At 49.9% G+C, this 15,416-nt stretch overlaps 1 protein-coding gene across 1 annotated transcript in view; it reads right to left on the bottom strand.

The window, feature by feature from the left end:
* Ccdc33 (coiled-coil domain containing 33) overlaps positions 1–15,416 on the bottom strand; it is a 99,112-nt gene that overhangs the window by 50,908 nt on the left and 32,788 nt on the right. The window contains 4 exon segments of the mRNA XM_075967777.1: positions 1,546–1,666; positions 2,771–2,862; positions 5,798–5,907; positions 12,912–13,045. Coding sequence (XP_075823892.1) covers positions 1,546–1,666; positions 2,771–2,862; positions 5,798–5,907; positions 12,912–13,045 — 457 coding nt within the window.

Here is a 15,416-nt window from a genome sequence, read left to right as displayed (position 1 = left end):
CGTTCTAATTTTAGTGGACAGATGACAGGAGAGACTTCCAAGAACCCCCTGTCTTCCAAGCTTCCTTCATCATGTACAGCAAGCTCCGAGTGGCATACAGTCTACAGGAGGTCAATCTGGCCGTTTCCTGGGTCCAGCCATGACCTATGTACCCCTTCTCCAACATATTTAAGCAAATACCTTCCTGCCCATTCCCAGCACTCACGACATCTTGGGTTATACTATAGACTATACAATATAGGTGTTTTCAGTGCCCTGGACCAGCCCTTTCATAACAAAACATCAAGACCAATGGGCTGGTGAAATGACTCAGCACTAAAGAGACTTTCTGTTAAGGCTAGCCACCTGAGTGTGATCTCTGGAACCTATATAAAGCCAGTTCCACAAAGCTGTCCTCTGACCTCTATGTGTGTGTTGTGGTATGGTTGCCCCCTCATTATCAATACATTGATAATGACTTGAAAAGGAAAAAAAAGCCTAGAAAGTGATGACTGAGTTGGCGTAGTGACACATGCCTGTTTTACTAGGGCGGGAAGGGTAAAGCAGGCAGACGGAGAGACCCTGTCTCAAAAACAAGGTGAAGGGTCATGACTTGCCTTCCCTAACCATCCAGACATCGGCATTCCATTTCTCTCCTTAAAAAGGTATTATGGAGGCTGAGAAAACGACCAGTTCTGTCAAGACCTTGCTAAAGATCTGAGTTCTGTCCTCAGCACACATATGAAAAAGCTAGGCAAGGGGGTGAGCTCCTGGAATCCCAGCACGGAGAGGCAGAGACAGGCGGGTCCCTGGGACTTGCTGGCCAGTCAGTCTAGCTGAGTCAGTGAGCTCCAGATTCACTGAGACAGTCTCAAAAAATAAGGGGAAGAAGGGCTCTCAAGAGAGTTCAGTGGCTAAAGGTGCTGGCTGCCAAGACGGATGACCTGAGTTCGATCCTTGGGACCCATATGGTGGAAGGAGAGAACAGGGTCCTGCACATTGAACCCTTGACTTCTATACTTGTTCTGTGGCATGTGAACACACAACACACCCCAAATTTTAAAAATGTGAAAACACTGCACGTTGACCTCTGTTCTACACACACACACACACACACACACGCACACACACATGCATACACAAACATGCATGTTCACACATCATCCTAAGTGTTTCACACCCACAGACCACAAACCCTGCTCTCTCATCTCCCCAACCCTTGATAACACTATTGTGCCTTTTGTCCCTATGACTGTTGATTTGAGGTGCCCCACGACAGGTGGAATCCATACTTTGTTCTTTGTGTCTCCTCTTTTCTGCTTTCCTTAGCTCTGACAGTCCCCATTGGCTTGTTACTAGATTAGACATGATCTGGGTGGATGTTTAGTATCTCCAGGAGTCCCGAGGGCAGGTCCTGTGCAGCACACAGGAGCGGATCCTGGGCAGCAGTGAGATGCAGCGAATACCTCGCAGCATCAGCTGAGCTGCCGCCTGATGTCATGATGAAGGAATGTGTCGGTTACTCCTGTACTTCAGTGAGAGGCCATGGCTGGGAAGGAGCCATACCTGAGGATACCCGTTCTGGCTGACCCGAGGCACATCAAAGTTCATTGGTGATGAAATAGGGAAGGAGATCTGGGTGAGGGGCAGCCCCACAGAGGCAGGGTCCCGTCTGGTCTGGTTGGCCCTGGAGAGGCAAAGAGACAGGAGTTGGAGACTCTCTGACCTGTGGCCAGCCTGGCAGCTGGGACTCACATCCACTGGGTTAAGGTGAAGGGGTGAGTGCAGTGGCCACCTTCTTTAAGCCTTGTAACAAACAAGCTGGTGATCTCTGGCCCAAGCCTTGGGAAGGCTAATTTTGGTCTGGAGATGACAAGGGTAGCTCTTAGGCTCCCTCAGCAGTGACTTGAGATGACCTTGGCTATATCAGAGCCAGTCAGCTTTACCGTCTTTAAAGGGGGCCTTACCTTCCCCACATCATCTTTGAAAGTCTTTATCAGAATTGTTCCTGACCTGTGGGAATCCTGGCTTATGCTTATGAGGTGAAGAGCCTGTGGGGGAACGTGCACAAAGGCCTGCAGTTTGGGTGCAGTGGGACGTTAGTGGTTATTCCTCCAGTAAGAAAGTGGGGCTTTTAGGGTCTAAACACTCAGAGCTGTAGGTAGTCAGGAAGTCAGCTTGGACAGTAGTGACAGGTGAAAGCTGACTCCAGGAGGGGTGCTGGCCCAGAGCACACACGTCGCCTGAAGAATGTTCCCCTCTTTGGGCTTCAGAGGTCAAACTATCTGGATCCATTCCTGAGATTGTGACTCTAAGGGAGATCTGGGAACAGTGGAGACCACAGACTCCTCCAGGAGGCCGAGAGAGGACCCTCCCCGCAGGACATAAGGCCTTATGTCATCCACTGGGGACCAGCAGCAGCAGGATCCTGAATGAAGCCTTGAGCCTGACAGGGAAAAGGGACCATGGCGTGGTAAGCCTAGGATGGCAGGCTTGTTTGTTGTGGGGGCAGAAATGCTCCTGGGCAGGAAAGGGGGCCTCTCTTGGGCTTCTTAACACCAGCTCCTTCCTGTTCTTTAGGCCCTATACGCTCAAAAATCTTAGGAGAGATCCCCACTTTCCCCTTCCAGGGCTTGGGTCTTCTGGAAGAGAAAGGCAAAGTCTGCTATGGGAAGCTCACTAGAGCCTCAAGTCAAGGTGTGTGGGGAGCTTTGAGGGAACATAGGTGAGGGGAAGTTTTCCCCCTCCCAGCCCTCTGCCCTCCTCTCCCTCCTAACCTGTACCCACTTACTTAAACTCAGTATAGCTGGGAACCACCCGAGCAATCACCACCATAGGGCTGGGGTTATTGGCCAGGGGCTCATTGACTCCCTGAACCAAGACCTGTAGAAGAGAGCAGTAAACAGGTGAAGGCTTGTGACTTGTGCCCCCCACCACTTCCTTAGCGCCTTTTGGCTCTCAGCTGAGCCTCTCAGTGAGCCTCTGATGTCAGCGCAGAGCCGTCATGCCCTGTTGCTCGCAAGAACTCTGACAGGTATGCGGGCCGAAGGGGATGGTGCAGGTGTGTCTGGAGGGGATGGACAATTTACGCTTGCTGTGTGCTGACTCTGGCCAGGGGTGAATGAGACACTGGTACCTGGACACCTGCTCCTGATCGTCTGGCGAGTAGCTGAAACAATTTCTTTTCCCACCGTGTCTCCTGATCTATCATCAGTAACAGACGGGTGTTCCTGTGGCTGTAACTGTGACATATTCGGGAGGAAGGTCTGTACTGCTACAGGGGAGTGGGTGGATGGGCTGCTGGGGGCAGGGTAGCTCAGACTCTACTAGACAAGGCAGAGATTAAGGCAGGAGTGGGGCAGCTCGGCAGTCCTGGAGGTGTGACCCCTTCCTGGATGAAACTTGGGGACAGCAAAGCCAACTTGACTTTACTTTTCCTTGTTCCATATGCTGGAGTAATTGGCTGTCTTAGAAAGGGGCCAGACAGAAGAAAGGGAAGAGATGCCTGCTAACTCCCAAGGGGTGGCTGTGGGAGAAGCAGAGATGTTGTGCAGGATCTCTGGGCTCTTATATCAGACTCCTGTGGGTCTCAGTGTCCCCAGATGTGACTCGAGATCAGTTATTGCCCTACCAGGCTCATGGTGCCCCATGGCAAGGGGTCAGATCAGATCTGCTGGGGTAGGAGGAGGCTAGTGTCAGAGTCCCGTGGGTCGCACAGAGACATCTGTGGCTTAGGGAGAGGCTCAGGGCCCAGGAGCCTGGGCCGTGCCTGCCTCAAGCATCTGTCATTCCTCCCGAAGCTGTCGCTGGGCTGAAAGGTGAGATATTATGGTTTGGCTCATGCTCGGTCTGCCCAGTGGCTGAGGGTGACTGACGGTGTATAAATAGCTGTTGGAGGATGAGTGGGTGAAAGAGGCTGTGAACGCTCAAGCAGTAGACCAGCCGAGTTCAGGAAGGGCCAGGGAGATGACAGGCTTTGTCTGGCAGTCATAAGCCCTAGGTCATGGGTCCTTACCCCAACAGGAGAGAACAGACCTGAACACAGCCAGGGACTGGACCAGGATATGGAAGATGGGCTTTTCCTTGCTCCTGGGAGTGTAAAATCCAAGGGAGCCTACTGTTGCTCCCTGAAATACACAGGCACATGAGAAACACAGCTGCCACTCGGCCCCTTTTTCCTCCATCCAAGGGCAGTACAGGAAGGAGAGACCAGGGCACTTTTGTCCCAATCAGGGATCGTCTTCACACATTCTGGCTGTTTTGTTGTTTATGTTTTAAATATTTTTTAAAAAAATATTGTGTGTATGGTATGTTTGTCTGTGGGAGGGGTGCTTGTGTATGGTGCATGCATGCATGCGTGTGTATATTTGTGTGAGTGTAGGCCACAGGACAACCTTATGGAGTCAGTTCTCTGTGTATATTTCAGGGACTGAACTTAGGTCATCAGGTTTGCACGCAAACCCTTTACCCACTGAGCCGTCTCGCTGGCTAATTTGGAAAGGTCTCATCGCTTTTGTCCTTGTTGATTTCTTCCCTAGACACCTCTGATCCATACTCTAAGGCCAATTTTAGGCAATCAAGGGCTCCACCTGTTCCCACAGTCCCCCCAGTGCTGGTACCTCCAGAGCGGTATGGTCACAGCCAATGTAGCGGGGTAGCAAGTTGCCCTTCCGAACCACGGTGGCATAGAGGCGGGTCTTGGCAGTGTCTTCATCAGCATTCTCAGACTGCGTGGGGTGAAGACAGGATGGAGACAGAAGAAACATAGGAAGGAGCATGTCTAAGGGGCAGAACCTGGTCATAAATCCAGCCCTGTGCGGACACTTGCTTATCATTGCACCACTGGGACTCCAGCTGTAATTAAAGCTCATGGTCCCTGGGAGCCCTTCCAAGAAGATCGGCCAATAAATCTCCCCTTTTCCGTTTGAATATTTCATTGCCCTCGCGGACACTACTGCTGCCTGCTCTCTGGGTGAAAATGTGATAAGGAGGCCTGCGATGTAGGTGGACAGAGGGCTGGGGGGGGGGCTAGGGGCTGGCAGAGACAGATCTAGGGCTACCTCCAGGGTCTCTTGGGGAAGAGGTTTGCTTTCCTGCCTGCCCTGGTTCCCCTTCTGTAGTCCTGGAACCCAGGGAAGATAAAGATCTCTGGCATCATAGTGGAAGAGTTGCTTGGCAGAAAGGTGAGTGCCAAGGCCTGAGGGAAGGAGAAAGGATGGGAACTACCTCTGCTGAGTTCTTCCCATGTGCTGGCACTTCACCCATTACCACACCAGAGCCTGTCCAGAGGTGCCATGTCTTGCCTTCGCTATGGTAATGGAGGACTGGAGTAAAGCGGCCTCCTATGGGTATACAGCTAGGGAGTGGCAGACCTGGGAAGGAACCCAGACAATCTTATCTCCTGTTGTCCTCTCCTTTGAAAGGAAAAGTTCTGGAGTGCTTGTTGGAGGAGAGCAAGGTGATACTTCTACTTCTTTGTGGTCCAGGACCAGGCACTCAGTAGGTGCTTAATAAATGCTTGATCAATGAGAGTGGATCTTCCCCTTCACCAATCAGCAGTAAGGAGTCTAGTCCAAGGTTGAGAGGCTGGAATTTCCACTCCAGGTTGGTATTCAGTTGTCCCCCTGACAGGGTTCATTCTGGAGAATGTTTCGCCTACCAAATTTATACTCCATATCTCTGGCTTTGGAGGAGCATAGCCTGGGCCCACCCTCCACTCTATTCTCAGAGAACATTTGGGAACACCAAAGCACTTCCCCATCAGATCTCCCCTAGCCAGGCAGAGGTTAGGCTGAGCGCGGGGCTTGCTTAGGCTTACCTTCTTAAACTCAAAGTGGTACGGGTGGAAGACACGTAGGTATTTAATGGGGATTGTATAGGACACCAGCTCCTCTTTCTTGTTGTTGTCCATCACCTTGAGGATGATATCTGGAGAGAGTGGAGGGTGGGGAAAGAGCTTTCCCAGTGACGGGAGACAGCGAGAGGCAAGGGACATTGTGGAGACAGACAGTTGTTGGAACACATGGAGGAATGTAGGCCTTTCCTTGGGTAGCTCTTTTCATGGAAGTAAACACTCCCTTCTGGAGCAGGGAGGGAGGCTCAGAAAACTCAGGAAAACCATGAAATGGAAAGGCTCAGAAAATTACAAAATTCACAATCCCCCTCCCGATGATAATAGCAGTCAACAGTTACTGGTAAAAGGGGATTCTCTGGTGGAGCTGCCTGCAAGCTGTGCCAGAATCTACACCATACACACACACACACACACACACACACACACACACACAGAGAGAGAGAGAGAGAGAGAGAGAGAGAGAGAGAGAGAGAGAGAGAGAGAGATGCTGCTTTTGTGAGTTGCCTCCCGAGGTGAAGGTGAGCTTTCCAGTGATTTTGCTGCCTCCGAGCCCCCATGCTCCTGTGACTGTACTGGCTGGATTTTGTCGAGTAGGCACAAACTAGAGTCATGTGGGAAGAAGGACCACCCAGTGGGGGAATTGACTCCATCAGACTGAACTGTAGGCATGTCTTTGGGCCATTTTCTTAACTACTAATTGAAGCAGGGGGCCCAGTCCACTGTGGGCGGTGCCATCCTTAGTCAGACGGGCCCGGTCTGTATAAGAAAAGTAGCAGGCAAGCCAGTAAACAGAATTCTTCTGTTAATTTTTGCTCTAAGCTACTTCCTGCCTTGGTTTCCCCTGATGGACTATAACCTGTAAGTCAAATAAACCCTTTCTTCCCCAAGTTGTTTTTGGTCAATGTTTTATCACAGTGATGGGGAAGGAGACTAATATAGTAGCTCCTTCCTTGAAGTAACCTAAGTAAAGTTTCTGGTCCATCAAGCTAGACTTGAGAGGAATCATTAGTTTGTGGTGGTACACCACATGGGATAAACACATTTGTTTTCCTGGGGAAAGTCACATGACACATGTGCATGTGGGAAACATACATGTGTATAAAAACTCCTAGGCACTATTTGCATTTCTATCCAGGGCAAGGCTCCATGTCATATACTGTGAGAACCTCCAAATGTGAAGAACCTCTGACCCAAGAATGGCCACATATGACCAAGTTCAGTCCTACAAGGCAATAGACATATGTAAGCATAGTGTTACAGGCCAACAGTAATAGCGCCCCCTGCAGGACTGAGATCCCTTAGTTAGAAACACTCCCACTGGGAAGGAGTGTGTCCTGTATGTTTTAGGTAGGGAAAGAGAGGCTCAGTCAAGAACAACAATCTATTCAAGAAAATGCTCAATATAAGAACCAGGAAAAGTCTACTTCATGGGGCTAGAGAGATGGCTCAGCATCAAGAGTACTGGCAGCTCTCCAGATGACCTGGGTTCAATTTCCAGAACCCACAAGGCAACTAACAACACTGGTAACTCCAGATCCAGATCTCACATCCCCTTCTGGCCTCCATAGGCACTGCATGCATACGGTGCATAGACATGCAGGCAGACAAACTGCCCACACTCATAAAATAAAAACAAATAATTAAAGAAGCTTACTCCAAGTAAATTCAGTACTTTTGGGAAGTTTAATTTTATTTTCATTTTCTGTGTGTGAGTGTTTGCCTACATGACTGCATGTGCACCATGTGATAGCCTTGTGTCTGCAAAGGCCAGAGAGGGCATCCGATTCCCTGGGACTGGAGTGTGGTGCGGTAGTTTGAATGCAACTGCCCCTATAAGCTCATATGGAGTGGCACTATTAGGAGGTGTGGCTTTGTTGGAATAGGTATGCCTTGTTGGAGGAAGTGTGTTACTGTGAAGGCAGGTTTTGAGGTTTCATTTATGCTTGAACCATGCCCAGTGTCTCAGTTTTCTTCCTGTTGCCTTTGGAACAAGATATAGAATTCTCAGCTCCTTCTCCAGCACCATGTCTACCTGCATACCACCATGTCCCACCATGGTGATAATGGACTAAACCCCTGAACTGTAAGCCAACCCAATTAAATATTTTCCCCTATAAAAGCTGTTGTGGTCATGTTGTCTCTTTACAGCAATAGAAACCCGAACTACGACAGAATACAGGTACTAGGGTATTACTGTGAGAGACCTGGCAATGGTTTTATTTGAAAGAATATAGACCTTGTGACTGTGGATTAGAAAAGCAGTTGAATGTTTTAAGTGTTGCTGAATGGGCCATCCTAGTAGGAGCATGGAAGACAGTGGTGCTGAGTGTGATTTGATGAACTAGCTCAAGATGTCTCAGAGGAGAATAATAATAGCAATATGTAGCCTAGAGATTGATCTTATTATATTTTGGTGAAGAATGTGACTGTTTTTCGCCCTTGTCCAAAGAGTCTGCCTGAGGCTAAGGTGAAGAGTTTTAGATGAATTCCATTGGCAGAGGAAATCTCAAAACAGCCTAGCATAGACTCTGTTGTGTGGTTATTAGTGGTAACTCTAATGAAGATTTATAATGAAAATGAGCAAGTTGGGCAAATGAAAATTCAAAAGGAACAGATTGAGAAAAGGGGCACCAGGAAGTAGAGTGGAGCTAAATCCTGTGTTCAAGGAGATAAATCAGATTAAGACATGGAATAAAGGGAGTGGTGACCTCAGGGCAAGATCCCACCCAGTTAAGTTTCCAACTTGTGAAAAGGGATAAAGAAAAGCTTAGAACTGGGTATGGTGGTTCACACCTTTAATCCCAGCCCTCAGAAGGCAGAGGCTGGCAGATCTCAGAGTGGGAGGTCAGCCTGGTCTACAGATCCAGTTTCAGGACAACCAAGCCTAGGGAGTAAAGGAAGACAGAAAGCTGGTCAAGATGTAATTGAACAGGGGGGTCATATTCTAGCCCCAACAGGCATTAGAACTTAGCAGCTTCTGCCCTGTGGTTCTGGCTTTAAGGATAGAAGGAAGAGGTAATAGAATATTTCTCCATTACTCCTCAGCAAGTTAGGAAAGCTGCTGAGGTCAGACATGTGCCAGGGGTGTCCTTGAATGGAGACCTAGAGAGGCCATTGTGTGAAGCTGTAAAGTTGAAGCCTGGATTGCCTTGGAGATCCCAAGATGTTGGAGATGCCAGAGCTGTAGGATACTTGTTGAGGAAAACTGCTAATAGGGAGTGGAACCAGCCAGAGAGAGAGACAGAGACAGAGAGAGAGAGAGAGACAGAGACAGAGAGACAGAGAATGGAGTTGAGATCTGAAGAGTGCTTTGACATCAGACATGGAGAAGCAGAGTTTGGAATTTGTCCAGCTGGTGTTTGGTCTTGCTTTGGTCTAGTATTTCCTCACTAAGGTCCTTTCCTATGTTTTAGAATGGTAATGTATATCTTGTGCCATTATATGTTGGAAGTTTGTGATCTGTTTTTTTTTTAATTTTGATTTTATAGGTGATCACAGTTAAGAAATTGCATGAATCTCAGAAGAGACTTTGAACTTTGGACATTAAAACATTGTTGAGACTGTGATAGACTATAGGTACTTTTGAAGTTGGACTAAATGCATTTGCATCATGATATTGTTACAAGCTTATGGGGATCAGTGAGTAGAACTTGGTAGTTTGAATGTAATCACCCCCCATAAGCTCATAGGGAGTGGCCTACTAGGAGGTGTGGCTTTGTTGGAGTAGGTTTGGCCTTGGAGGAAGTCTGTCACTGTAGAGGCAGGTTGTGAGGTCTCATATGTGTTCAAGCCATTCCCACTGTCTCAGTTCACTTCCTGTTGCCTTTGGATCAAGATATAGAATTCTCAGCTCCTTCTCCAGCACCATGTCTGCCTGTACGCCACCATCTCCCACCATGATGATAATGGACTAAACTTCTAAAACTGCAGCAAGCCACCCCAATTAAATGTTTTCCTCTTTAAGAGTTTCCATGGTCACAGTGTCTCTTCACAGCAATAGAAACTCTAAGTCATGGAGTTACAGACAGATGTGAGCTGCCGTGTGCCTTCTGGGAACTGAGTCTAGGTACTCTGCAATAGCAACAAGTGCTTTTAAACACGAAGCCATTTTTTCCAGCTCTGCTTCAAAGAAATTAGAATGAAGATCAGCACACCATTTAGTAAACATTTCCCAGAGACAACATTGTCTCCTAAAATCAGGACAAACTTTAAGGAGAAAGCCAGCATCCTGGAAATGATCACGGTACCCACTCATGAGCACCTGCTGTGTTCCAGGCACAATGCTAAAAATTCCCCAGCTAGAATTCCTATGAATTCTTATAACAAGTACCATCACCTTTCTCTCTAAAATATGAGCAGTGGCATTCAAAGGGGGCATGGAACTGGACCAACATCCCACAGCTGGGAAATGGTGGCAAGGAGGCTAGATTATTTATTTTCCCCGTTCTTGGAAATCTGTGATTTTTTTAGAAGAAGAGGTGGGGGATGAGGAAAGAGGAGAAGGATAAAGGGATGGGGGAGAGAAGATGGAGCTGGAAGAAGGAAAATCTAAAGAGATACGGAGAAAAATGGGCAAGAAAGGACAAGGAGTTTGTTTGAGGGGTGCCCTTCCTTAGAGGACGTTTGAGTGCCATGAACAGCTGCTGCCCCAGGCCTGTGCTCCCCTCCCACCTGCAGTGGGGTGACAAGAGGGTAGGAAGCTATTCTTTCTAAGTCTTCTTTACAGGTACCCTGAACGCACAGAGAGGGGAAGCCATTTGCCAAGAGTGGGCTGCATGGGATCTAAACCCAGAAAGAAAGTCTGGGTTCTTTTACTAAGGTGCTAATTTACTTTCTGGCCTCTAGGAAGTCATTTATCCCCTCTGGGCTTCTGTATAACATTAATACTTTAAATAACCAAACAGAAAAGAAAGAAATCTTATCCAATTTCTAAGATTTCTGAGGAAGGACTTATGAATGAGGACCGCCTATCCCTCACCCCGGCTCTCACCAGTTTACCCTTGTTAACCATCTGCAGCTCTCCACACAATCACCCATCCCTGAACAGATCTGAGGAGAATCTGCAGTCCCAGCCAAGGTCCGACAACACTAGCCAAGGAAGCTGTAAAACACACACCCACTCCCCATGGACTCTGAGTCCCGCAAACCAATTGGAATTTATGAGACCCTATATCTCTGCCTGTCTTGGGACACCCTGTTTTTGTAAGAAACTGGGCCTGAGCTGTAACTGGGGGGATGGACAACCATTCCTTCCATACTCAAGTCTTCTTGTTTCAAACAGGCTTCATCAGCTTCCTGTTTGGGCACTGAGCCCTTCTGCTTCTCACCACTCCTTTTGTGTGGCCAACAAGCCATTTTGGTTACCCGCCCACTTTGGCCTTGATCCAGGGTCTAAAACCCTCCTTTGCTTTTCATCAACATGTCCTCAAGCCTCCTCTCCCACCCAATCCTCTTGCCTCTTGGCCTGGCCCCCAATTCCCTACCTCCGCTGCAGATATCACCACAGCAACCAGTTCCAACTGGGTTCCAACAAGCGACTTTAGTCTGCAAAGAGGTGCCTGCCAATATTGTCTGATTCGTGTGGCCTCCTCACCCTCCTGCCCCTCCTGTCTCTCCTGCAATTAGTCCTGCTTCTGGCTACACAAAAGACTCAAGACCACTGACCTTGTCACGTCCTCCCTCATTTTATTCCAGCTGTGCATGGCAGAAGGCAGGGGCCACCTACCATCCCTACTAGCTTCCTTGCGCGCGCGCGCACACACACACACACACACACACACACAGAGAGAGAGAGAGAGAGAGAGAGAGAGAGAGAGAGAGAGAGAGGAGAGAGCGCTCATGGGGTAGGGAGACTACAGCACAGACAACAGTATTATGCAATGGCATTCACAGAAACACACAAGCCAGCACACAGGTCCTTGCAAAGTGTGCATGTACAAGCACACATGTGTATCTGTGAAATCCCAGGGATGTTTTTGCTTCTGTTCCATACCTTCTCAAACCATCCCCACAGCTCCACTTCCCCCTTTACAGAAAGGAAACTGTTCCCCTGCCTGCCTGCAGCTAGCTTCTCCTTGTGGGTGGGAGTCCACTGCATTACCTCTTTCCCTCCCACGGTCTCATGATAGTCAACTCTTGGTTCTGGGAGGTGAACAAGGACAGTAAAGCCTGCTGTCTCTTCTAAAGCCATCTGCAAGAAGTAAGGTTGCTGATCTGACTAGCTGTGTCCAGGGATGTGGCAAGGGACCTCTGCTCTGTGCCGTTAGTGCTCCCAGGCTTTCCAGAGTCAGTGCTCCCAGGCTTCCCAGAGTCAGTGCTCCCAGGCTGCCCAGCGCCAGTGCTCCCAGGTTGCCCAGCGCCAGTGCTCCCAGGCTGCCCAGCGCCATTGCGCCCAGGCTGCCCAGCGCCAGTGCTCCCAGGTCGCCCAGAGCCTGTGTGCCCAGGCTGCCCAGCGCCAGTGCTCCCAAACTGCCCAGTGCCAGTGTTTCCAATCAGTTCTGGCATCAGCAGTCAGTACTTCAATATGCCCAGCCTAACCTCTCACTTGAGGGTAGACACTAGATGGTCTCACAGTGAGAAACAACAGGGCACACTTGCGAGCGTCTGGTCTAGGACCAAGGGAAGACAAGCTGGGGATAAAGATCCACTCAGAACTTGTGTTATTTAAATTCCCTAAGCCTTAGTGTTCTCTTCTAAGTAGCATAGCTCCTCTTAGGAGGTGGTGACTCTAATGATGGATGCGTGGGGACATGCTACAAAACTATAAAGTGGCGTTTCTATGGGACGTGGCAGTAATAACAACCATGAAAATAATAACAACCGCCATAAAAAACGATAAGCTCACACTGTCTGGAAAATTCATTTATGTGGAACAACTCATTTTTCCAACAGGCTGGGGGTGATGAGGCGTGATGGGATTATGATTGTCTTTTTCAAATGCTTTTATCGGAGCCCAGGGAGGTGCTCAGGTGATCTCCAGCTGTGTTGGGAGGAGCCCCCTTTTGCCTTCCAAGGGGGTAGAGCTGTGTTCATTGCCCCTTCCACACACCAGTCCCCAGCCCCAAGCCCCCAGCCTCACCTTCTTTTCCTGCATCCTCTGCCTGGATCTCCACTTTCACTGTGTCCCCCCAGATGGGTGTTCTGGTGGGTTCTGAGGCCACAGAGGTCACTGCTTTGGGGCTTTGAGCGGTGGCTTCCTCTGATGTGGTTTTTCTGGAGAGGAGGGGTGGTTGAGTTAGGAGCCTTCCTGCCTGCTGTGACCGCTTCCTGGGCTCCACTGGCAGAGGGTAGACAGAAAGTGGGCAGCTCTCCCCATGTAGACCCACATGTCATCCTGGGCTCAATGCTTCTCCCCTCAGCTGTTCTGTTTGGTGACCACCCCATCTTGCTGACCACTACGGAGGCCTTTACTTAAGGTGCAGGAGCCGGAAGTTCAAAGTGAAAGCAGGGCAGATGCCACGCCTATCTGATTTCCTTCCCCTTGCCAACGAGGGATCCTGGCAGGTGCATCTATGCCGGGACCCCATCTGGACCGTCTTCTCTGGAGGTCTGTTCCATGGGAGGTTGCTTCTGGATAACAGTTGGCCCTGTGCCACCCCCCTAGGCTGCTCGTTCCTGGCTTTCATTTCTCTAAGTGTGTGGCCCAGAGTCGCAGGCTGGCCCAGATGCCTCAGCTCTGAGCCCTCTCAGTGTGGTATACTATTTCCCTTCCCACTGTGTTCAGAACCCTGGGGTGGACACAGGGTGCTGGGCACAGGGCAGAAGAGGAAGCTTCCTGGCCCTTGAACTCTCGGGCTCTAGGGGCAGGCTTGCGGGTGAGGCAGGAGCAGGGGTTCTCTGCAGCTCAGTGCAGCCCATGGGTGCAGGAGATGAGTAGCCTGAGATCCAGAGCCATTAAACGGCTCAAGGAAAGAGTTAATATCCTTGTGTTGTATCAGGATGTAAATGGTGCTGCTGCAGGGATGAGCAGTCCCTGACCCAGCCTGTAGGAGCAGAGCTACACTACACACCCAGCAGAGGAGGTCTGGTGCATCCCTCTCTGTCCCTTTGCCCTGTCTCTGTGATCATGGCTGATTGAGGGGTGCCACATGGGCTCTTCCTGCCATTCTGCACTTCTATCCTCTCTCTTGATAGTTGCACCTGCAAAGCCAGAGACTAGAGTGCTCACGGGCTTTGCCACCAGCCTGCCACACCGATGTAAATGCAGAGTCACCTTGGCCTCCTGCACTGGGACTCTGTACCCCTGACAGAAGCAGAGGAAGACAGCACAGCGGTTGTGGAGATGTGGGTGCACTGAGGACACGCAGGAAGGCAGGCAGGCCCTCCTACAAGCCACATGTCACACACCTGCTCCCACACTGGTTCATCTCTGGGGGCCTCTTAGGGATTTTCAAGTGACTCCATGTGTAGGAAAATACAAAACCAAGGCCGTGAGAATGGCAGCGACAGGTCTGAGATCGGAACCCGTGACCTGTTCCTTGACAGCCTGTCTTCCCCTCCAGCTCCTGTCCTCTCCTCCTCCATCCAAGCTCAAGGGATTTTGCAGGAACAAGTCAGATGTTAAAAGATGGGGGAAGTTAGACAGAGCTTTCCCTTAGGACCACAAAGAGTTAAGTCTCCTCAGCCTAACTAAGAGGTGGTCAGGGTAGGTGAGTGAGATGAAGGGAAGAGGGGAGGAAGGCCCAGGGGAAGGGGTGGGGGGCGGAGGAGGAAGCTTTTAGCAGGTGGGGGAGTCTGTCGGGGTAATGGCTTTTCCTGGCACAGCTGACTGACTCCTTTGGGCCTTGAGGAGAATCTAGAACTGGAGCTGGGGGTGGGGAGACTGCTGTGATTCTTTCCAGAATGGACCAGTTGACTCTCCGGACTCCCAGTACAACCTCAGGACCCCAAGTCCCTCTCTAAGACCTACATCCCTGTCAGCTGTCTACAAGGCTAGGATTCCTCTCTCACTGTCTCCAAAGGCCTGCCCTTGCTAAACAGCCCATCGGCTGCAGTTGGGGGCTAGATGAACCGGGGCCTCTTTTCTCAGTGCTCAGACCTAGTTCAGTCTCAGCAGGAAGAGACTGGGGTGGGGTGTAGAAGAGGGGTGCACCTTGTGTCGCAAACTCCTCCCCTGGGTACAAGAGGAGCGTGTCTGACAAACTCCGGGCCTGAAGTTTCCAACCCAGCATGGTGTGAGGGGCCAAACTCAAGCACAGCTGTGTGTGGGAGGGAATGAGAAGCTTCTTGCTTTTTGGTTTTTCCTTCAAGGTCATGACTAAGGGAAAATGCAGTGCCTGCTTCCCGTAGGCTACTGCTGGGGGATGGAGATGTGGAAAATCAACAGACGTGGATGGAGGCTGAGGGAGCATGCACACCCCACACCTCCATACCCCTAGCCAGAGAGAGGGAGGGAGGGAGAGAGAGAGAGAGAGAGAGAGAGAGAGAGAGAGAGAGAGAGAGAGAGAGAGAGAGCTGTATGTTTGCACACGCACATTGGTTCAGTTTGTGTGCCTCACACATTCTTTCCCCCGCCCCCTGATGTGTGTATGTGCATGCGTGTGCATGTATGAATGAGTATGCTCACCTATATGGAGGCTAGAAG

The sequence above is a fragment of the Microtus pennsylvanicus genome, chromosome 3, assembly GCF_037038515.1.
Source record: "Microtus pennsylvanicus isolate mMicPen1 chromosome 3, mMicPen1.hap1, whole genome shotgun sequence".
Taxonomy (NCBI): Eukaryota; Metazoa; Chordata; class Mammalia; order Rodentia; family Cricetidae; genus Microtus; species Microtus pennsylvanicus.
This window is presented reverse-complemented; position numbering and strand designations above follow the sequence as displayed.